Source organism: Eptesicus fuscus, chromosome 7, assembly GCF_027574615.1.
Source record: "Eptesicus fuscus isolate TK198812 chromosome 7, DD_ASM_mEF_20220401, whole genome shotgun sequence".
NCBI classification, from domain to species: domain Eukaryota; kingdom Metazoa; phylum Chordata; class Mammalia; order Chiroptera; family Vespertilionidae; genus Eptesicus; species Eptesicus fuscus.
The window spans coordinates 1,215,636-1,240,455 of NC_072479.1; the positions used below are offsets into that span (position 1 = coordinate 1,215,636).

General features: G+C 43.8%; 1 protein-coding gene and 1 pseudogene across 1 annotated transcript in view; both read right to left on the bottom strand.

Moving 5' to 3' along the window:
* LOC103304598 (60S ribosomal protein L6-like) overlaps positions 1 to 23,075 on the bottom strand; it is a 68,790-nt pseudogene extending 45,715 nt beyond the window's left edge.
* The window catches only part of LOC103304095 (chromatin remodeling regulator CECR2), a 205,141-nt gene extending 181,324 nt beyond the window's left edge, over positions 1 to 23,817 (bottom strand). Inside the window, exon 1 of the mRNA XM_054718673.1 lies at positions 23,418 to 23,817. Within this exon, the coding sequence (XP_054574648.1) occupies positions 23,418 to 23,543 (126 nt within the window). The 5' untranslated portion in view covers positions 23,544 to 23,817. The remainder of the gene's footprint in view (positions 1 to 23,417) is intronic.
* Positions 23,818 to 24,820: the final 1,003 nt, after the last annotated feature.

Here is a 24,820-nt window from a genome sequence, read left to right on the forward strand (position 1 = left end):
TCAAGTAAAACACGTCTCTCCCAATACCCAAATCCTCTGAGGAGGGCTGGGTAGCTGCTTTACACATAAAAAAAAAAAAAGGAGGGGAGAGGACACAGTGCAGGGAGGCAAACACCAGCGGAACCTCACACATATCCCTCCCCCACCACACACACACACACACACACACACACACACACACACACACACACCAGAGACACAATCCTGCACTTAGGTGAGACAAAAAGCCAGTGGGACCCCAAGCGCCTGGGGCCTACGAGACCAACTCAGTGGGGGATGTGAGCACTGCTCAGAGCAGGGTCAATTAAGGCATGAGACTCAAAGCAGATCCACCCTCTGGTCTAAGGAGTCCCCCACCACTACGGCTTTAACCTCTTAGACCTAAATCAGGTTGTGTCCAGAGCCAGAAAGGGACAGTGACTCACATTCACATGCACTAGAGAAGCTCCCAGGAGGCCCAGGATAGACACACCAAAGGAGCAGATTCAACATCAGAGAAAAATCCAGTGAGCCCCACAAATAGCAGACAGAAAGCACCTATATACCAGCTGGCTTGATGACACTGGGGTTGAACCACACTGGCAGCAAGTCAGAGGGGAGACCCCTCCCAAGAACAGGATATCAACAATCAAGTCCCAATTACAACAGGAGAGCCCAAACAATGCACAAAAGGGGCATTCCTAGAACGGCCAGCTCAGGTGAACAAAGAGACTACAACACTGGATGCCTCACTTTCTACATTAGGCCAACCCACAAAGACACAACAGTTCTAATACATAATATCAAATACAAAAAGACAGCTAAAATGGGGAGACAAAGAAACAACCACCGAATGAGAGAAAAGAAGAAATTTCTAGAAAAAGAACTAAATGAAATGGAGGCAAGCAACCTATCAGACATAGAGTTCAAAGCAATGGTTATAAAGATGCTTAAAGAATCTTGTGAAAATTACAACAGCATGAAAAGGAAAACAGAGGCCATGAACTACGAAGAAACAGAAATAATGATACATCTGACATCAAGAACACACCTGAAGGTATTAAAGGTAGATTGGTTGAACCAGAGAATTGAATCAGCGACTTGGAAGACAAGGTAGAAATAAATACCCAATTAGAGCAGCAAATAGAAAAAAGAATCAAAAAACAGGAAAATAGTTAAAGGGAGCTCTGGGACATGAAACATAACATCCACATTACAGGAATGCCAGAAGGGGAAGAGGGAGAGCAAGGAACAAAGAACCTTGCTTAAAGAAATAATGATGGAAAATTTCTCCAACCTGGTGAAGGCATATGTCACACAAGTTTAGGAGACACAGAGCGTCCCAATCAACCCAAAGAGATCCATATGTACACATCAAAATTAAAATGGCAAGCATTAAGGACAAAGAATCTTAAAGGCAGAGAGAGCGAGAAAGAGAGAGAGAAGAGAGAGAGAGAGAGAGAGAGAGAGAGAGAGAGAGAGAGAGAATTACCTACAAAGTAGTTCACATTAGAATGCCACCTAACTTCTCAACAGAAACACTTCAGGCCAGAAGGGAGTGGCATGAAGTACTCAAAGTAGTGAAAAGCAAGGGCCTAAATCCAAGACTACTGTATCCAGCAAGGCTATTCTTTAAAATTAAAGAAGAAATAAGAAACTTTCCAGACAAGAAATGGTTAAAGGAGTACATCACCACCAAAGCAGCAATGCAAGAAATGTTAAAGGGACTGCTTTAAGAAGAAAAAAAAAGGAGAAAGGGTCATAAAGGAAATAAAAATAAGTAAATACCTATCAATAATAACCTTAAATGTAAATGGGTTAAATGCTCCAGTCAAAAGACATGGTGACTGAATGGACAAGAAAGCATGACCCCATATAAACGTTGTCTACAAGCCCACCTCAGAACAAGACACATACAGACTGAGAGTGAATGAATGGAAAATGTATTTCATGCAAATAGAAAGGGGAAAAAAAGCTGGGTAGCAATACTCACCAGACAAAATAGACTTCAAAACAAAGGCCATAACAAGAGATAAAGAAGGCCAGTTTATAATACTAAAGGGAATGATTAAACAGGAAAATATAACACTTGTAAATATATAAATCACCCAATATAGGAGCACCCAAGTAAATAAAAAAAAATCTTGGAATGACTGTAAGGGAGAGAAGTCATAGTACGTGTGAGAAACATGCTCACCTGTCCAATCTCAAATAATGGATTCGGAAGACATGAAGTACAGCGAAAGCAAAACTTTTAATGGTGGTCTTGCAAGATCGGGTGTCTAGTGGACAGGCACAACAAGGATGGTTACAACAGGAATGTATCCCTAGTATGCGAGTCCTTCCCGGGTTACTCATTGGCTGAGTACTATGGGGTGCACATTCTTCCTAAATGTTGCCTAAGTTCCCATTATTTCCTATTGGGTCATATAAAAAGTGGGCTGTAGGCTTTTTAGTTGTCTCCATCTCCCTTTGTCTCTTTGAGGCGGGAAAGCATTCCTGGGGTATGTGCTTTCTGACATATATAGTCTTTACCACTTCCTCATTTCATTGTGATACATCCTCCCCCTCTTTCTAACATCCTGTTTGCCTGGGGGCTTTCCAGGTACATGAGCTTTGTCAAGTCCGAAGACCACCATGCAGTAACTTTCCATTTCACGTTAAAATGCCTTGCCTTGAACATGGACCACCTCTGGCTTTATTTCTAACACGAGGGGACTTTACACTACACTGACATCATTGGATAGATCTTCCAAACAAAAAATTAACAAGGAAACAGAGGCCTTAAATGACACACTAGATAAGATGGGTCTAACTGATATTTACAGAACATTTCAACCCAAAGCAATAGAAAACACATTCTTCTCAAGTGCACATGAAACATTCTCAAAGATAGATCTCATGTTAGGACACAAAACAAGTCTATACAAATTCAAAAAAGGTTGATAGAATACCAAGCATCTTCCCAGATCACAATCACATGAAGTTAGGAATCAACTACAATAAGGAAACTCAAAAACACTCAAATACATGGAGGCTAAATAGCATGTTATTAAACAATGAATGGGTTACCAATGAGATCAAGGAAGAAATTAAAAACTTCCTGGAAACAAATGAAAATAAACACACAATCACCCAAAATCTATGGGACACGGTGAAAGCAGTCCAGAGAGGGAAGTTCATAGCACTACAGGCCTACCTTCAAGAAACAAGAAAAAGAAATAATAAACTGTCTAACCCTACAACTAAATGAATTAGAAAGAGAATAGCGAGAAAAGCCCAGAGGTAGTTGAAGGAAGAAAATACTAAAGACCAGAGCAGAAATAAGTGACATAGAGACGAAAAAACAAAACAACAAGAAAAAAAATACAACAGTACAAAGAATCAATAAATCCAAGAGCTGGTTTTTGAAAGATAAACAAGATTGGTGATTCCCTAACCAGACTCATCAAGAAACAAAGAGGACCCAAATAAATAAAATCAGAAATGAAAGAGGCAATATAACAACGGACACCCCAGAAATACAATGTATTGTAAGCAAATACTCTGAACTATATGTCAACTAACTGGACAACCTGGGAGAAACGGACTAATTTCTAGAAACATACAATCTTCCAAAACTGAATCAGGAAGAATCAGAAAACCTGAGGCCAATAACAACTGCTAAAATTGAAGCAGTAATTTAAAAACTTCCAGCAAACCAAGTCCTGGACGGGATGGCTTCAATGGTGAATTTTACCAAACATTCAAAGAACTAACACCTATCCTACTCAAAATATTCCAAAAAATGCAAGAGGAAAGAACACTTCCAAGCTCTTTTTAGAAAGCCAGCATTATCTAATTCCACAACTAGATAAAGACACTAAAAAGAAAGAAAATTACAAGCCAATATCCTTGATGAACACAGATGCTGAAATCCTCTACAAAATATTACCAAATTGCATCCAGCAATATTTTAAAAACATCATACACCATGATAAAGTGGGATTTATTCCGGGGATGCAAGGCTGGTCTAATATTCACAAATCAATAAATGTGATCCATCACATAAACAAACTGAAAGATAGACACCACATGATCATATCAATAGGTGCAGAAAAAGAATTGGACAAAATCCAGCACCTTTTTTTTTTGATAAAAACTCTAAGTGGGAATAGAGGGATCATACCTCAACGTAACAAAGGCCATATATGACAAACCTATAGCCAACATAATACTCAATGGGCAAAAACTAAAAGTGTTTCCCTTAAGAACAGGAACAAGGCAAGGGTGTCTACTTTCACCACTCTTATTCAACACTGGGGTCCCTCAGCCTGGCCTGTGGGATTGGGCCAAAACCAGCTCTCTGATATCCCCCGAGGGATCCCAGATTACAAAAGGGCACAGGCCAGGCCGAGGGACCCCAACAGTGCACAATCAGGGCTGGGGAGGGATGCAGGTGGTTGCCAGCCAGAGAGGGACCACAGGAGGGCTCCAGGGCATGTCCAGCTCATCTCACTCAGTCCCGATCAGCCAAACCCCAGCAGCAAGCTCACCTACCGGTCGGAGCGTCTTCCCCCTGGTGGTCAGAGCACATCGAAGCGACTGGTCAACTGGTCGACTGTCTGCCCCCTGGTGGTCAGTGCACACCATAGCAAGCAGTTGAGCAGCTTTAGCATATCATTAGCATATTACACTTTGATTGGTTGAACGGCCGACTAGACAGGCGGACATTTAGCATATTAGGCTTTTATTATATAAGGTAGTACTGGAAGTCCTAGCCATAGGAACCAGAAAAGAGGAGATAAAAGGTATTCAAATTGGAAAGGAGGAAACAAAACTCATTATTCCCTGATGACAAGATGTACATAGAAAATCCTAGACTCCACCAGGAAGCTACTAGACTTAATAAATGAACTTGGAGAGGTAGCAGGATACAAAATCAACATCCAGAAATCAATGACCATTTTTATACACCAATTAACTCTCAGAAAGAGAAACCCAAAAAAGAAAAAAAAAAATCCCATTTACCACTGCAATAACAAAAAAATAAGATACTGAAGAATAAACTTAACCAACGAGATAAAAGACCTGTACTTGGAAAACTATAGGACATTGAAAAAACAAATAGAGGAAGATACAAACAAATTGAAACATATACCATGTTCATGGATTGGAAGACTTAACATCATTTAAATGTGTATGCTTACCCCAAACAATCTATAGATTCAATGTAATCCCTATTAAAATACCAATGACATACTTCACAGAGTTAGAACCAATACTCGAAAAATTTATATGGAACCATAAAAGAGTCCAAATAGCTGCAGCAATCTTGAGAAAGAAGAATGAAGTAGGAGGGATCACAACACTGGATATCAAACTATACTACAAAGCCATTATAACTATACCACAAAGGCTGGTACTGGCACAAGAACAGGCATATAGACCAATGGATCAGAACAGAGACCCTAGAAATTGACTCACACCATTACGGTCAATAATTGCACAAAGGAGGCAAGAACATACAATGGAGTAAAGACAGTCTCTTCAACAAATGGTGCTGGGGAAACTAGACAGACACATGCAAAAAAAGGTGAGACTACCAACTTATACCATACACAAGAATAAACTCAAGATAGATAAAAGACTTAAATGTAAGGCATGAACCCATAAAAATCTTAGAGGAAAACATAGGCAGTAAAAATCTCAGCCATCTTACATAGTAATATATTTACGGACACATCTCCTTGGGCAAAGGAAATTAAGGAGAAAATAAACAAATGGGACTATATCAAAATAGTCCTGCACAACAACAACAAAAAACTACCTTCAAAATGAAAAGGTAACCCACGGTGTGGAGAACATATTTGCCAATGATACATCTGAAAAGGGGTTAATATCCAAAATACATAAAGTACTCATACAACTCAATGAAAGGAAGACAAACAATCCAATTGAAAAATGGGCAAAAGACCTGAATAGACTTTTCCAAAGAGGACATACAAATGGTCAAGAGACATATGAAAAAATGCACAATGTCACTAATCATAAGAGAAATGCAACTTAAATCCACAATGAGATATCACCTTCCACCTGCTAGAATGGCTATCATCAAAAAATCAACAAACACCCAGCCAGTGTGGTTCAATGGTTGAGCATCAACCTATGAATCAGGAGGTCACAATTCGATTCCCGGTCAGGGCACATGCACAGGATTGCAGGCTAGATCCCCAGTCCAGGCAGGGGGTGCAGGAGGCAGCCAATCAATGATTCTCTCTCATCATTAATGTTTCTATTTCTCTCTGAAATCAAATAAAAATATATTTCTAGAAAAGCAACAAACAAGTGCTAGGGAGAATGTGGAGAAAAGGGAACACTAGTTCACTGCTGGTGGGAATGCAGATTGGTGCAGCACCTATGGAAAACAGTATGGACTGCCTCAAAAAATTAAAAATGGACCCAGCAATCCCACTTCTGGGAATATATTATAAAAACCCAAAAACACCAATCAGAATGAATATATGCCCCCCTATGTTCATAACAGCATTATTTGTACAATAGCTAAGATGTGGAAACAGTCCAAATGCCCATCAGTAGATGAATGCATAAAAAACTGTGGGATATTTACACTATGGCATACTATGCAGCTGTAAAAAAGAGGGATCTCTTACACTTTGGGGCAGCATGGATGGACTTGGAAAATATTATGCTGAATGAAATAAGCCAAACTGAGAAAGACAAATATCTCATGATCTCACTTATTTGTGGAATCTAATTAACAAAATGAATTGCCCAACAAAATCAGGTCCAAAGCATGAAGGCATGGAACAGATTGGCATACCTCAATGTGGCGTTGGGGGGAGGAGAAGAGATAAACCAAAGAACTTACATACTTACATGCATAGTCCATGGACACGGGCAAAATGGTAGTGAAGACCTGGGAGGATGGGTAGAGGCTGGAAGGAGGGGTAAAAGGAGGGAATGTGGGAGATATCTGTAATAATATTAACAATAAAATCTTTAAAAAGAAAAAATGGGAAAATCCTTTCAGAAACAATGTGGGGAGGGGGGGAGATTATTAACTTTGTGTAGGATACTAAAGTGTAAGGTAGGTGGAAAATCCAAAATTAACCCTTTGCACTCACTTGCTTTTTTCTCGATTCCTTTATTCTACTCGGGATTTAATTTTTTAAATACCCCAGATTTTACAAAGTGCGGCAGTAGAATAAAAAACTGGAGTTTCTGCCGAAACCGGTTTGGCTCAGTGGATAGAGCATCGGCCTGCGGACTCAAAGGTCCCAGGTTCGATTCCGGTCAAGGGCATGTACCTTGGTTGCGGGCACATCCCCAGTAGGGGGTGTGCAAGAGGCAGCTGATCAATGTTTCTCTCTCATGGATGTTTCTAGCTCTCTATCCCTCTCTCTTCCTCTCTGTAAAAAATCAATAAAATATATTTAAAAAAAACAAAAAAAAAACTGGAGTTTCTTTTCATACAAACTTATTTGGATTTTTTTATATTTCAAATTATTGATACATTCCAAGAGTATAAAAAGAGCTGCTACTGATGCTAACCGTGTCGAGTCACACTCAACATCCGAGTTCAAAAGGTTAAATCCCTTAATTATGACAACAGGTGAATTGTTTCTTTAAATCACCCTTTCCCACCCTACACATCTCACTCACTGGCCTGAACCGCTTTCAGTGCTGTTAAAAGTAGCCGACATTGGCCAGCCCTGAGACTTCCCTAAAATGACCTCTTGCAAGGTGGCCTCCCAGCCTGGCACTAGCAACAGCCGACCTCAGCACCTCTCCTTGCAGCATAGTCTCTCCCAGGTGTCTCCTGCCCAGCACAGACAGCTACCAATCACAATCACAGAGCATTTTGTAGCTCCTACCAAGTGGCTGGCTTCAGACTATAGTGAGCACTACCTAACACAGCTCCACAAAGGACATGTCCAAAGGGTAGACTAAGCACGGACCAGAGCTCCAGTGCAGTGAATCTCACTCCATGGGGTTAGCCCCCAACAACAGCTTCTCCTCTGTAGTCACCATCAGTCCTCCAATCCAGTCAGCCTGAGAGTCAATCCCACCCTCAGCAATAAAGACTCAACTCCAACAGGAGGGCACACACAACCTAGGGAGAATTCGCCACATGACATCTACTACATAGGCCACTCTGCCAAGAGTGGGAGATATAGATCAACCTAGTACAGAGAACCAAACAAATGCAGCCAAAAGGAGGAGACAAAGAAACGTGTCTGAGATGGAAGAACAGGACAAAACTCCAGAACTAAATAAAATGGAGGCAAGTAATCTAACAGATACTGGATATAAGGAAGCTCAATGATCTCAGTGAGAATTTAACAAAGATATAGGCAACATAAAAATGGAGATAGAGCCCTGGCCAGGTGGCTCAGTTGGCTGGGCATCATTCCATGCACCCAGAGGTTGCTGGCTCAATTGACGGTTGCAGGTTCCATTACTAGTAGGGGGCTTGCAGGAAGCAGCCAATCAATGTTGTGCTATCACATCAAAGTTTCTCTCTTCTCCCTTCCCCTCTCTCTAAAAAATTAACTATTCTTTAAGAAAATAAAAATGGAGACAGAAAACATTAAAAAAAAAGTCAGAAATAAAGAATACAATAATTGAAATGAAGAAAATATCACAGAGAATCAATAGATTAATTGAAGCAGAGAATGGAATCAATGACTTGGAAGATAAGGTAGTAAAAAGCATCCAATTAGATCAACAGAAAGAACAATTAATTTTTAAAAATTGAGGACCGTTGCCTCTGACCCTGTGGCTCAGTTGGTTGGAGCATCATCCTGTACACCAAAAGGTTGCAAGTTCAATTCCCGGTCAGGACTATTGCTCTGTGATTGTGATTGGTAGCTGTCTGTGCTGGGCAGAAGACACCTGAGTTGTGGGCTTGATGTGTGGTTGGGGAGCATATAGGAGGCAACCGATCAATGTTTTCACTTCAATGTTTCTCTCTCACAACGATTCTCTCTCTCTCTCTCTGTCTCTCTCTAAAAATCAATAAAATCATATTCCCAGTGAGGATTAAAAAAAAAAATGAGGACAGTTTAAGGGACTTCTGAGACAACATCAAGTGTATCAATATTCTCATCATATGTGTACCAGAAGGAGAGAGCAAAGGACTGAAAATCTATTTGAAGAAATAATGGAAAACTTCCCTCACCTGGCAAAGGAAATAGACACACAAGTCCCAGAAGCACAGAGAGTCCTAAACAAGAGGAACCCAAAGAGGCCCATACCACGAGTCCCACATCATAATTAAAATGCCAGACGTTACAAGAATCTTAAAAGCAGTCAAGAGAAAGGCAGTTAGTTACCTACAAGGATGCTCCCATAAGACTGTCAGCTGATCTATCAACAGAAACTTTAGAGGCCAGAAGTAATTGACATGAAATACACAATGATGAAAAGCAAGGCCCTACAACCAAGATTACTCTACCCAGCAAGGCTATCACTTACCATCAAAAGAGAGATAATGAGCTTCCCAGACCAAAAAAAAAGTTAAAGAGTTCACCACTACCAAACCAATATTTTAACCTTTTGCACTCGGATGTCGAGTGTGACTCGACACGGTTAGCACCGGTAGCAGCTCTTTTTATACTCTTTGAATGTATCAATAATTTGAAATATAAAAAAATCCAAATAAATAAGTTTGTATGAAAAACAACTCCAGTTTTTTTTTTTTTTTTCGTTTTTTTTCTTTGTTTTTTTTTTTAAATATACTTTATTGACTTTTTACAGAGAGGAAAGGAGAGGGACAGAGAGCTAGAAACATCAATGAGAGAGAAACATCGACCAGCTGCCTCTTGCTGGGGATCCCGCAACCAATGTACATGCCCTTGACGGGAATCGAACCTGGGACCTTTCAGTCCACAGACCGACGCTCTATCCACTGAGCCAAACCGGTTTCGGCAGAAATTCTACTGCTGCGCTTTGTAAAATCTGGGGTATTTAAAAAATTAAATCCCGAGTAGAATAAAGGAATCGAGAAAAAAAGCAAGTGAGTGCAAAAGGTTAAGAAATGTAAAAGGGACTTTTAAGAAGAAAACAAGGAATAACATGGTAGTAACTATATACCTATAATTCCTTTAAATGTAAATGGATTAAATGCTTCAGTCAAAAGACATAGGGTGGCTAAATGGCTAAGAAAATAAGACCCATATATATACTGCCTACATGAGACTCCAGATCAAAATACACACACGGACTGAAAGTACAAGGATGGAAAAATACATTTCATGTAAATGGAAATGAAAAGAAACAAAGCAGGGGTAGCAATATTTATATCAGACAAATTAGACTTTAAAATAGAAAGTATAACAAGAGACAAAGAAGGATATTTCATATACAATAGCCAAGATAAAGAAGCAACTTAAGTGTCCATTGACATACAATGTGATAAAGATGTGGCACATATATACAAAGGAATATTACTTGGCCATAAAAAAGGACATATCACCACTTGCAATAACATGGATGGACCTACAGGGTATTAAAAGTAAACTAAGTCAGACAGAGACATAAACCATGATTTCACTCATAAGAGGAATCTAAAGAACGCAATAAACAAACAAAACAGAAACTCATATATACAGGGAAGGAACTGGTGGTTGCCAGATGGGAAGGGGACTGAAGAATGAGTGAAAATGGTGAAGAGATTAAGAAGTGCAGATGGGCAGTTACAAAACAGTCACAGAGATATAAAGTACATCATAGGGGATACGGTCAATAATATTGTGGTAACTATGTATGGTGTCAGATGGGTACTTAGCCCTTACAACTTCCTAAGTCATAAATGTCTAACCACTAGGCTGTACACCTAAAACTAATATAATATTGAATGTCAACTGTGATTAAAATTTTTTAATGTTTAAATAAATGAATCTATCAAGTTTTACTAAATAAATCACCCTCCCCCCGACTTCCCATATACCAGTGTCCCCCAAACAAAGAACTCCAGGACACAGATTATAAAAATTGTCACCCACACCTAAAAAAAATCTGCAAACACAACCTTTCAAGGAGAAATAAGGGACACATGGAAATGGGGGAAAGATTTGCCAAAGAAGTAGACCTATTAATTTAACACATTTTCTGTCAAACATATCAAATGTCTTTAGTGCCATTGTTTCTAAAACAATGAACAGAGTACTCTCTCTCAGGGAAAGGGTGTTTATTAACCGGAACTGGTCAGGAGAAAAAAACACTCTTGCAGTCAATCAGACTGCTTAACAATATTTTCAATTTTAAGGATGTATCAGGTGTACCGGTTAATAATGTAGATTTTTTTCAATAGATAAACACATATGTTGATATATATGCAATTTGATATGTATGCTATTTTGTTGTATCGATAGCAAGCTTCAAAACTTCATGTCAAATTTTCTGAAGGTGTTATCATAGATATTTTTACGCTTAAAAATGTCTAATTTCATGCCCAAAAAAGAGCATTTATGGGAAATTTTAATTCATTACTTTATTTTGAAGAAAGGTGCTACTGAAAGTTATCGTATAGTTCAGGAAGCTTATGGTGAACATGCTCCATCTCAAGATACTTGTGAATGCTGGTTTAAACGCTTTAAAAGTAATGATTTTGATGTGAAAGACAAAGAACGTCCAGGTCAACCAAAAAAGTTTTAAGACCAACGATTACAAGCATTATTGGATGAAGATGAGTGTCAAACTCAAAAACAACTTGCAGAAAGGTTGAACGTTGCTCAGCAAACAATTTCCAATGATTTACAAGCAATGGGAAAGCTTTTAAAGGAAGAAAAATAGGGTGCCACATCAACTGAATGAAAGACAAATGGAAAACTGAAAAGTCATCAGTAAAATGTTGCTTCAACAGGACAAAAGTCTTTTTTGCATCGAACTGTGACTGGTGATGAAAAGTGGATTTATTTAGAGAATCCCAAATGCACAAAATCAAGGGTTGATCCAGTTCAACCATCAACATCGACTGCAAGGCCAAATTGCTCTAGAAAGAAGACAATGCTCTGCGTTTGGTGGGATCAGGAAGGTGTGGTGTGTTACGAGCTTCTAAAACCAGGTGGAACCGTTAATACTGATCGCTACAGACAACAAATAATCAATATGAACCACGCTTTGATTGTGAAACGTCCAGAATGTACCAGAAGACACGGCAAAGTAATTCTGCTTCATGATGACGCACCATCACACACTTCAAAACCAATTAAAGACATGTTAAGAGAGCTTGCCTGTGAAGTATTAACCCACCCACCGTATTCACCAGACCTTGCTCCTTCAGATTACTACTTGTTCCGATCGGTGGCATACGCACTTTCTAAGCAGCACTTCAAAACGTATGAAGAAGTGGAAAATTGGGTCTCTGAATGGTTTGCCTCAAAACAAGAAAAATTCTATTGGGACGGTATCCACAAATTACCTGAAAGATGGGGGAAATGTGTAGCTGGTGATGGACATTATTTTGAATAAAGCCCTTTCGATGTTTCTCTTGAAATTATCCTGTTTTCTTTGATTACAAAATCCGTATTATTAACCAGTACACCTGGTACTTTATTCTCAGGAATTACTAATTGGAGATGATTTAAAAGTTCAACGTTAAAAACATGAAGTGGTTTGTGTAATCGTGACCCTATTACTTCCTCTATTTTTACTTATTTTTTTGTTGTTGGGGGGGGGGGGGAAGGGGAACAGAAAGATGCACACACAGTCTGCTGTGACAACCACTCACACACATTTAATTCAGGTGGCCACATGCCTCAGTGACATATTGCCAAGTCAGGCAATTACTCTAGCAAACCCATCCTAGGGAAAAAATAGGTCCAACAAAGCTCCTAACGAGGCTGGGCAGTATCTATCTATCCATCCCATCTAATAAAAGAGTAATATGCAAATTGACCATACCTCCGCTATACCCACAAGCCACGCCCACCAGCCAATCAGGAGTATGAAAATTAACCCAACAAAGATGGCTGCGGCCACAGAGAGAGCAGGAGGCTTGGGTTGCCTCCGGCAATGGAGGAAGCCAAGCTTTCCGTCTGCCCTGGCAGACCCAGGCCTCCGCTCAAGGCTACAAAGTTTCAATTACAGGAGATAAATAGATCCCAACAAAATTGGCTGCGGCCACAGAGCAAGCAGGAGGCTTGGCTCCGCTCCAGGCTACAAAGTTTCAATTATAGAAGATAAATAAACCCAGGTACCAGTGCCTCCACTTGAGTTGCGGGGGAGGGGGGAGTGGGGCGTGGCCAGCCTGCAAACCACCACAGGCCCCTCGCCCAGGCCGCCCCATGCCCCAAGGGAACCCCCACCCTGATCTGCGACACCCTTCAGGGCAAACCAGCTGGCCCCCACCCGTGCACCAGTCCTCTATCCTATCTAATCCTATCTAATAAAAGGATAATATGCAATTTGACTGTCACTTCAACACACAAGATGGCTTCCCCCATGTGCTCCAAGATGACTGCCCCCATGTGGACACAAGATGGCTGCCCCCAGTGGACACAAGATGGCCAGAGGGGAGGGCAGTTGGGAGGGACCAGTTCTGCAAGGGAGGGCAGTTGCGGGCAATCAGGCCAGCAGGGGAGGGCAGTTAGAGGTGACCAGGCCGGCAGAGGAGGGAAGTTGGGGGCGACCGGGCCTGCAGGGAAGGGCAGTTGGGGGGGGGGGGGACCAGGCCTGCAGGGGAGGGCAGTTAGGGGCAATCAGGAAGGCAGGCAGGTGAGCAGTTGGGAGCCAGCAGTCCTGGATTGTGAGAGGGATGTCCGACTGCCCGTTTAGGCCCGATCCTACCTGGATCAGGCCTAAACGGGCATTCGGACATCCCTTGAAGGGTCCCAGATTGGAGAGGGTGCAGGCTGGGCTGAGAGACACACACACACACACACACACACACACACACACACACACACTGTGCACGAATTTCGTGCAGTGGGCCTCTAGTATATATATATATATATATATATAAAGCCAGCGACTGAAATGCCATTAACAACTGGCCGCTATGATACACACTGAGGCCAGAGAACCAGTCCGATGGGGGGTTGTGTTGGCCTGCCAACCCCCCGAGGCCCTCCCCCACAGTCGGCCCCATCCTTGATCCCCCCAATCATGGGCGTGGCCAGCCGTCCAACTGCCTGCAGCCCCTCCCCTGGCCAGCCCCACCCCTGTGGGGCCCCCACTACCCTGATTGGCCTGTGGCCCCTCCCCCTAGACAGCTCCGCCCCTGATCTGCCCTCCCCCATACCAATTGAGGGTGGAGCTGGACGGCCAACCTTCCCTTCCATGGCCCCTCCCCCAGCCACTGACCCCCAATCAGCCCCTCCCCACAGCTGGCCCCGCCCTCAATTGGCCACCCACCCCAACTGGGGGAGGGGCCTGCCAGCCAATCGCCCTCGGCCCCTCCCCCAGCCAGCCCGGCCCTGATGCAACCTCCCTCCCGCCATCTCCTTCTCCTGACAGGTCTGGCCCCAATCCGCCCCGATTGGGGCTGGGCCGGCCACCCCCCCCACCCCCCGCCGAGCTAAGAGCTGACCATTACAGTGTGAAACTTAAAAAAACATGACATCACTTAAACGAGCCAAATATCTATCACAAAGATCACCTAAGATCAGGGACTTTAAACAGGAAAATGAAAAACTGTCTTCCATGTATTTTTACAAAAACATTTTAAATGGGTGTGGGGATCATTAAGTACAAAACAGAGCATATAAGAGAATTACTTTGAAGGATCAATCACTCTCCAAAAGAAAACTTCTTTTGGCTGCAAAAGTGACCGACTTCACACTATACAAATTCTGGGATTTATTCCCTGATGCAGGCCAGAAATTTAACCGCTCCTCCGCCATAGCCCAAACAAACCCTAGGACAGTGATGGTGAACCTATGACACGCGTGTCAGCACTGACACACGTAGCCATTTCTGATGACACGCGGCCGCATGCCAAGGATGAAACATTTGCTGCCCTGAGGATGAAACATTTGCGAAATAATGTTTTTTCCTCAAAGTGACACACTACCTGAGTTATGCTCAGTTTTTTGGCGAAGTTTGACACACCAAGCTCAAAAGGTTGCCCATCACTGCCCTAGGACATCGATAGAGTAGCACAAAAATGGAGCAAGAGAGAAAAAAAAGTGTATCCAGGTCTTACTTCCCAGCCAAAAAGATAAAAAACGAAAAATAAGGCACTGGGACCAGATACCCGAAGGTGGCAAAGATGGATACTCTTCTGTAAAAACACACCTTCAGAAGCCACAGGTAAATGACAACATCCCACTGAAGTTCTACAGTTATTCTTCTAAGACTCAAAGCCCTTCAGAGTATACTATGTGTAACTCCTTAAGCCATCATCACAATACAATTTTTTCTCCAAACCCAAACGAAAATTTTTTTAAATCCATAAATATTTTGCCATCCAATGGAAGAAACCATAAAAATATTTAGAGCAACATCAAAAAGATTCTGTGGTTGATATGTTCTAAATTGAAAAGTCTTTGGAAAAATAAACTTTATATAGCTTGGTATCTGCATATGTCCCAAATGTGCATGCCAGGACTGGGACACACACACACACAGAGCTTAGGCCTCAGTGAGCTTTTGACCTGGTCATGACTAACCCTCGCCCTCATCCCCCCCAACAGTCCACCCTACACAATGTTCAAGACATTTGTCAAGAAGAGCCTGAGCCCTGACAGGCAATGGCAGCAGGGCAAGCCAGCCCGAGGCTGCATCAACACGCCTTCTTTCACCAGAGCATCAAGCAACGAGCCTCGGCCTGAGCGAGGGCTTTCTTTATAGGACCGTCAGCTCCACACCCTCTTCTCCACCACCCCAAACCACTCTCCTTAAATGACTACACAAGAAAGGAAAAAACTACATATGTTTCCCAGCATGTGCAACTGCTAATGACATGCACATCTGGAAGCAACTTTGATTTCTTTCTATTTCTATTAACAAAAATATTAAACATTTGCATTTAGGAAAAAGAATCACTATCAGAAGGAAAAGCTCATCTACTTCATATACATAGTGTACCTTCTATACAATGACAAACACTTAAGTCTTCCCTACTTATACTCGAGTGGTTGTGTGTGTGTGTGTGTGTGTGTGTGTGTGTGTGTGTTTTTAATGTTTTGATTTCAGAAAGAGGAGGGAGAAGGAGAGGGAGAGATAGAAACATCCATCAGCTGCCTCCTGCTACTGGGGTTCGAGCCCACAAGAGCGACATGGGCATGTGCCCTGCACCGTAATCAAACCTGTGACCTCCTGTTGCATGGGATGAGACTCAAGCAACTGAGCCACACTGGCCGGGCTAAAGAAATGATTCTTAAGCAGGATAATCTTGGTCCCCCCCCCAAGAAAGATTTGGCAATGTCTAGAGACATTCTTATTTGTCATAACTGGGGTTGCTACTGGCACCTAGAGGTCAGGGATGCTGCTAAATATCTTAAAATACATATGACAGCTTCCCACAGCAGAGTTATCTGGTTCAAAAATATCAATAGTGCTGAGGCTTAGAAACCCTTAGCACTGAAGAAACCCACAGAATCCTGAGCTCAAACATCCAGCAATTCCTTTCTCAATCGTAAGAACTACTGAAAAAAGACTTTCCCAAGTTTCCCAGTATAAACTGATTAGTGTTAGAGACTAATGTAAAGAAGATATAAGCATTCAAGGAACAGCATCCAATGAACTATGAACATTCAGGGGAAGGGTAACACAGGTCTCTGAAGAGGGTGCAGTATCAAATTAAAGACAAACCACAAGCTAGAAGCTATACTGGATTTCATTCCAAGTTCTAAGTATAAAACCATGCTCAATATAAGAAACAAAAGTGAAGGGAACATAACATAATTCAAGACTTTCATCCTCCAAAATTCTGCATAACCTCAAAATATTAGCTCAGATTGAAGACCTTGGAAAGAGTGAGAATGTCAATCTTCAAGCCTTGAAAGCGCCTTTCAAAGCGTATCTTCTATATATATATATATAAAAGCCTAATATGCAAAGTGTCCCCTCAGGAGTTTGACTGGAAGTTCGATCGCTCACTAGGATGTGGGCTAACCACCAGGAGGCAGTGTGGAAGGGAGGCCCCAGCCAGCAACTGGCAGGCCCCGATCGGCCCTGATCGCCAGCCAGGCCTAGGGACCCTACCCATGTACGAATTTTGTGTACCAGGCCTCTAGTTTGCAGATAAGATTTCCAGAGAAAGACAAATTCATATAAACCACAAACATACAAGTATGGCTATGCAGTTCTCATTTGGTATAAATTTAATTTGTAAAACACAGATTCTCACATAGCTCATAACCAGTGAGAAACATTCCTAAAATCATAGACATTTAGTTCTAGGAAAAGTGTAGAAATCATCTAGTTTAAAATTCCCATTTTAAAAATGGGGCATTTGAAATCAAAAGTGATCTAAGATCACAATTCAATGACAAACTCCCTTTGGTCCCTCTGAAAATATATTCTTATTCCTCCTCCTCCTCCTCCCCCTCCCCTCCCCTCCCCCTCCCCCTCCTCTTTTTCTTCTTCATCTTTTTTTTCTTTCTTTTTTATTAATCCTCACCCAAGGTTATTTTTTCCATTGATTTTTTTAGAGAGTGGAAGGGGAGGAGGCAGGGAGAGAGAGAAAAAAAAAATCAATGTGAGAGTAACCCATCGATTGGTTGCCTCCTGCATGCTCCCCAACCAGTATAGGAGCAAACCTGCAACCCAGGTATGTTCCCTTGACTGGGAATGGAACCCGGGACCCTTCAGGGCCGATATACTTAACCACTGAGCAACATTGGCCAGGTCTGAAAATCCATCAACTAGATCAGTGATGGCAAACCTATGACACGTGTGTCAGCACTGACACACGTAGCCATTTCTGATGAAACATTTGCTGCTCCTGAGGATGAAACATTTGTGAAATAATGTTTTTTCCTCAAAGTGACACACTACCCGAGTTATGCTCAGTTTTTTGGCGAAGTTTGACACACCAAGCTCAAAAGGTTGCCCATCACTGAACTAGATCTAAGACCATATAGTTAGAAGCCATGCGGTTCTGTTCATCTTGGCTCTGTTCACACTGAATTTTCACATAGACCAGTTTTTGCACTTGGATTTTCCAGCATTCTGGTAGTGCTTCTCATTCTTACCTCTAACAAATTGCAAGAATCCAGCACTCTCCTGATCAAAGGGCAGACGGTTGGTTGTACCGAATGCAGCCAAGTTTTATTTTAGGCTATCCTAACTATGTTCCAGAAAATTAAGTAAGACCCAACTGAACTTCTGTCATAAAGCAAGTCAGATGCCAATATAGACTGTCCTTCCGAGAGATGAGAGGGTACTGCCCTTTCTACAACTGTAGAAGCTCCCAACTACCTCTCTGAAGCTTCATATAGCAGGCAAAAATTGAAAAACAAAGAAACAATAAAAGACTGCCCTTTCAGGGTGTTGGTATAGACGGAAAAGGATCTAGTATTCACTTTTAGAGAGATACACTCTGACAGAACATTCTCTCCCCTTTCAGGATTTCGAACGGCATATGCATTTGCCCCTCTATAATTCACATCCTGTTCTTGGGCTTTCCTTGTCAGAGAAGGAGCAGACCCTGAACCTTTAGAAGACATTTATCATGTATTATCTTTCATTAAATAGGTACGTGTGACAAACCACTTATTTTTAAATCACTTTAGATAAATTATCTCCAGGCATGTTCAAATACCATCTTCTCACATTGCGGCAATACCTAATCACCCTATTTTAAATTGCAACAATCCACCCGATCAACTTGGCTAGCCTCTACCCTACTTGATTTCCTGTCATCCTCTGAGACAGTTTAATGTGTCTCCTTCTGCTAAAAAGAGGGCAGGTATTTCTGTGTTATGTTCACATCTGTACTTCCAGCACCTAGTACACACTGCTCCTAGCACACATAGTAGATGCTCAAAAAATATTTACAGAAACAAACAAATTAAATTATGAACTTGTTCTTCTGTACTAAATTAAGCATAAGTTTTAAAACGATCTTCGGCATTCCACATTATTAAAAACCAAAGAACTCTAGATTTGCATTGTGGAATCTTGGTCGTTACTTAGGTCTAGCCCTTCATTTTATAGATAATGAAAACTGATGCAGAAACAGTGTGAGGTAGTAGCAACAGCATAAAATTTGGTATCCAAGAACCTGAAATCCAAATGAAAGCCTGTGTGCAAGCAACTTAGCCTCTCTTAACTTTCAATTTCCTCATCTGTAAAATGAGGATGCCTTCTACCTCACGGTGATGGTTACGGATGACTAAGGATAAAACAAAATAACATTTGGAAAATGTGTAAAGTGCTACTATACAAGTGGCATTTATCACTAGGTTATTTATTTTAACCTGCCCCAAGTCACAAGAGCTAGTTAATGGCACAATTAGACTAAGAGTTCAAGTTTCCTAACCCCTAGTCCAATGCATCTTGTGTCATGAAACTAGGCTTCCGATTCCCCTATTCAGGGCCAACTTATTCTTTCATCTAGTTCAAGGCCTCTTACTTAACATATAGTTGGGAATCACTTCTAGAATTTGATGAGAGCGATAGCCCCTCTCCTCCAGCAAAGTGCATATATATACACCAACATTAAACTCCTAACAGCCCATCCACAGGCCCCAGGGTTAGGAACCACTGATGTACTGATGTACCCTCAGCAATTTTTATTTCTTATTTTCCTGAATAATTCATGCCTTGGTGATCTTAACTAAGAGGCTGGATCCAAGGAAACACCAAGAGTAGGATTCAGGAATCTGAATTAAAGGTACTGCCCCCAGATCATCATGCTGATTAGGTGAGGACTTTAATTAACCACATACAATCACAACCAGAAAGGAGCTACAAAGAAGGCAATGGTTTCAGTACTCAAAAGCAGGAAGCTCAGGGAAAAAAAGCAGTAGACAAGACTAATAGATTCTTTTTATCATGCTGCTATACTATATAGAAACCATTCAGATAATTTTACATGACCATTTTCAAATAGTCACCTAAAGACATCAAGGTCTCAAATTCTTTAGAGAAAACATACAGAAATGTTTTTGATGAAATTTCTGTTCTCAACCCCACACCCATCATGACTAACTCCAGACCAGATTATCTAAAATGATTCTATCTTCCTCTACATTACCTTGGTCAAGTAACGTACTATATTCACTGTAAAAATAATTTGGCTAGGAAAAAGAACAATCAGTATGAAATCTTTGGGCAGATCAATCCATACCAACTACTGAATGCAGTGTCATTAATCCACTGTTGTCCAGCTATACCTCAATAGCCTCATCTGAAAAATAAAAAGAACACCCAATCTATGGTGCAAATACATTGTGAGAATATTTGGTAATCTCTTACTTTGTTAACAATTAATAGTTGTTATCCTTGAGTGGTGGGACCCAATGTTAACAGTTAACAGCTTTTATCTTTGAGTGGTGGGATCATGGTGACTTTAATTCTCTTACCTACATTTTGCTTTAATTTTTAAGTTTTATATAATGTTTATTATTTTTAAAACCAGAAATTATGAACAACTTACAGCAGTACCTAACTAGGGTAAGGAATGTCCAGCCATGGGCCATGTGAGGCCTGAGAACTCATTTGGGCTGGCCCTGCCAAGGCATTAGGGGTGCGTTCATTCAATGTTGGACCAAATAGAGCAGGCTAATTTTTAAGTTGATAGTTTTGTATGGCCTGCAAGTGATGTTATAAATATGGCCCTTGGGAGAGAAAAGGTTCCCACTCCTGACCTATACATTCAGATTTTTTATCTGATGTTTAGAGAACACCAATTTGGGGGGTGAGCTACAACATATAAGGCCTTAAACACATCCCCAAAGAAAGAATCAAGTATATTGACTCTTCTGAAGAAATCCTGTACATTCAAGGTGAAGAGAGAACAAAGGTGTGTTTTCTTACATGCAAAAATAATATCTGTGCTTTGGGGACCAGTTCTATAAGTAGGAGGTCTTGACCTCTGGCAGAATTGCATCATGAATCTTTACAACCCTTCACTCTCTAAAAGATTGCTTCACTTTAAATAGAAGCCAAGTCCTTGAGGATTCTGCTTTCTAAATTTTTTTAAATCCATGGATTCAGCTTGGTGGTCCAGGGTAAAAATGAGATTTTACCCACAGGTGAAAACTGGCTACCTAAAATCTGATATCCAACTTCTACCACTTGGTATTATTCATCAATTTTGTCTTTTAAGATTGCCATAAATTAAGATTGTAGGGCCTTTTTAGCTGGCCTAACAAGGTACAGCACTACTCAGCACTAGAACTGTTTCGGGATTTTTTAAAGGGTCTTCCACTGCATCATAAACTCTAAGCAAGGAAACTGTTTCTCCAACTGTCAGGACAATAAACTATTCGATTAAAACATCACCTAAGCCACATAAAAATAAATTTACTTACACCTACAGAATAAAACTGATATTGTTTCTCATGAGCTCTGCACTGTCACTGAGTTGAAATTATCAGAAGACTAAAATAAATTTAAAATGTTTAATTTCTGATAACTACTGAAAATTTTAAGTTAAATTTCACATTAAGCATTTCAAAACACACTTTACATGAGAAATGAGAAAAATTATACAAGAACTGCAAAGTAAAAATATCACTATCACTTGTTATCCATCTACTGAACATCTCCAAATAAAAACAGGTATGAGCAGTTACCAAAATGGAGTCCAAATATTCATTCCTGTGACATGTATTTCAAATAGCATACACTTTCCAACAAAAAGTGTCACTGCCCAGAAACAGACAGCTCACATAGCCCATTACTCACCTGTAACTGATTTTTTCATCTGTTATACAAATTTGATCTCTTTGATCAGCTTACATTTCCTTTAGGAATTAAACTAGCTAATACTTAGAAACCACAAATTTATATCTTAGAACATAATACAATTTATGGAATACTCTAGATATCTGAAACAACTTAAGGCAAAATTAGTTACCTCTATTTTTCCATCAACAAACTGGGAATATGTAGATGCTGGAAGGTGAGTTTGCACAGTCCTTTCACAGGAGGGCCTTACATCACCTCCGTGCGTTACCTGGGCTGCAGCAAGTTCACCAGCACCCAAGATGGCATCGTGGCAGGCAGCCTCCCACAACAGCCACCATTTTGAGGACCAGGACATAAGCCACTCACTATTTTGTGCCAACTAAAAGCAAGCACGGGATTACCAGAATAATTGTTAAAGCTCTTGACTTTCAGCATTCCCCAACCTTTCTTTTCTGTAGCCCCGTTTCTACTCTTCAGGCAATACAAACAGTTGTGCCACTCAATTTTTCAGTAAAAAGCATGCTTTCTACAGTTACCTTCAAACTTTGAAAATAAACACTACGGTGCTACCTAAAATACCCAAGTTATTATACCTCCCTAACATTTTAATCACATTGTTTTCATCAGTTTAAGGAACTCAGACTCGCCAAAAGCCAGGGAACGGTCCTGGCTCGTTAGCCCGCCTTCCTCTTCATCTTCCACCCCACTTGGATCGTTCAGTTCCCGATTTCATCAACTCTCCAGGAGCAAGCCCCCAACTCCATCCCAGGAGAAGCAAGGGACACCTGCGCGGAGTCCAAAACTAAAGACGCGACAAGAACCTGAGGAGCGGACGGATTAAATCCACCCGCACGGCGGAGGGTCGGCCCGGCGGAGGGGCAGCCGGTGGGGCAGCACCACGATCTCCGCCCCGCGGCGGCCGCAGGTTCTCGGCCGGGCACCCGCGGCGGGGCTGGAGGAAGCCCACCAAGTTCCCCGGTCCCTCCAGAGGCAGCGGTGGAGAGTCACCGCGCACGGTGCCATCGGCCAGCCCACCACGGACTCACAGCCCGAAAACCACCGAAACAGAGGGGGTGCCGGGGCCCGCGGCGGCCCGGCCCGGCCCGGCCCCCACTCCCGCCGCCGGCCCCGCGCCCGGAGCCCGGGCTGCGCGCGGCCCCACAAAGCCCGGCGCGGGCGCCTCCGGCCGGGACCGAGCCGTCCTCCCCGCCACCGCCCGCCGGGATCATGGCGCGCTCGAGGTCCCGCATAAAGAGGGCCGCCCGCCCCGAGGGGAAGGGCACCATCGAATAATAGCCGGGTCCGAACTTTCCCTCCGCGGCGCCGCCGCCCCGAGCCGGGCCCCGTCCCCGCCGCCCCGGAGGGAGCCCCCGAAGCCCCGGGCGGGCGGCGGTCCCGCTCCCACAAAAGCCGGCCCCCGCCCCGCCGCCGGCCGGAGCAGGCGCGGTGCGCGCGGAGGCCGCCGGCAACGTCCGGGCCCGGACTCCCGCCCGCCGGCCGGTCCGCGCCGCACGCCCCCGCCGACCCTCCGCCGGGGCCGCCGCCTGGCCGCGTCCCCGGCGCCGCTCCCCGCCGCGCGGGACTCCGGACGGCCCGGCAGGGCGAAGGGGCGCCGCGCGGCCACTCACCTCGATCTCGAAGTCGGGAAGGCGGAACGCCGTGCGGAAGAGCGAGCAGAAGTGCGCTATGGCCGGGACTTCCCACCAGGAGCGGAGCTCGCCCAGCCCGGCCGCACCGCCCTCCTCGGGGCACATCTCCCGGCGGCGGCGGCGGCGGCGGGAGCGCCGGCCCCGTGCTCGACGCGCTCCTGGCGGCCCCACGCTGCCCGCCCGCCCGCCCGGACTCCCGCCTCAGCTCCTCGGGCGGGGGCGGGGGCGGCTGCTCCTCCCGCTGCTGCCGCCGCTCGGCGGGTGCATGAGCTGAGGGCGGACGAGCGCGCGGGGGGCGGCGGCTCGGGCTCAGTCTCGGAGTCCGCGGGCTCCGCGCCTGCGGCTGTGGCGGCGGCCGCCCGCGCCCGCACAATGTCCTCAGCTCTCCGCCAGCAAAACAGATGGGGCTGGGCGGGGCGAGGTCGGAGCGGGCCGGGCGGGGCCGCCACGAGGAGGGGGCGGGGCGCCCACCACCACAACAACCCCGCCCCCACCGCGGCCGAACAGCTGCGCGGGAGGGGGAGGGGCGGGAACTGAGCGCCCGGGAGAGCGGCGCGGGGAGAAGGCGGGAGGTGCGCCCAGGAGCTGCTCGGGGAGCCCGCCGGCCGGGCTGAGGAGTTGGTGACCTGGGTGAATAAGGACAATAAGGGTCTCCCCACCCCCAACTTGCCCCCGAGGTTCCATCCTTTTAAAGGGCCCGCGGGGCGGTTCTTCCTGAGGCTCCATCCTGAGACGCACGTGGCGGTCAGCTGTTGTTTGCGCTGAGGGCGGTAGGACCGGTGGGCTGCGCTCGGCGGACGGCTAAGGCCCCGAGAAATTAAGTGGTTCCACGTGTTATTACACTCTTATCCAGACCGGAAACTAAGGAGCTGGCTTTCCCCAAGGGGAGAAGGCAGAAGGCTGACTGAGGTGGAACCCAGGAGGATGGAGGCAGCGGGAAGGGCTGGTAGGGGAGGCACCAATCGGAGGGGGAAAGAGCGACCCCGCCCACCATCCCCGGAAACGGACCGAGTGACCGCCCCAGAGAAGACAAGCTGTAAAAAAGACGCTCCGAGTCCTGCCGCTGCTCCGGCGGCCGCCACCGCCACCGAGTGCTGAGGAAGGTGGTGGGTGGGAAAGGGAGGCGGTCTGCGGGTGTGAGGTGTTGGCGGTGGAGACCTGTACGCCTTCCAGTGGTCGGCAAACTCATTATCAACAGAGCCAAATGTCAACAGTACGACGATTGAAATTTCTTTTGAGAGCCAAATTTTTTAAACTTAAACTTCTAACGCCACTTCTTCAAAATAGACTCACCCAGGCCGTGGTATCTTGTGGAAGAGCCACACTCAAGGGGCCAAAGAGCTGCATGTGGCTCGCGAGCCGCAGTTTGCCGACCTCGGCCT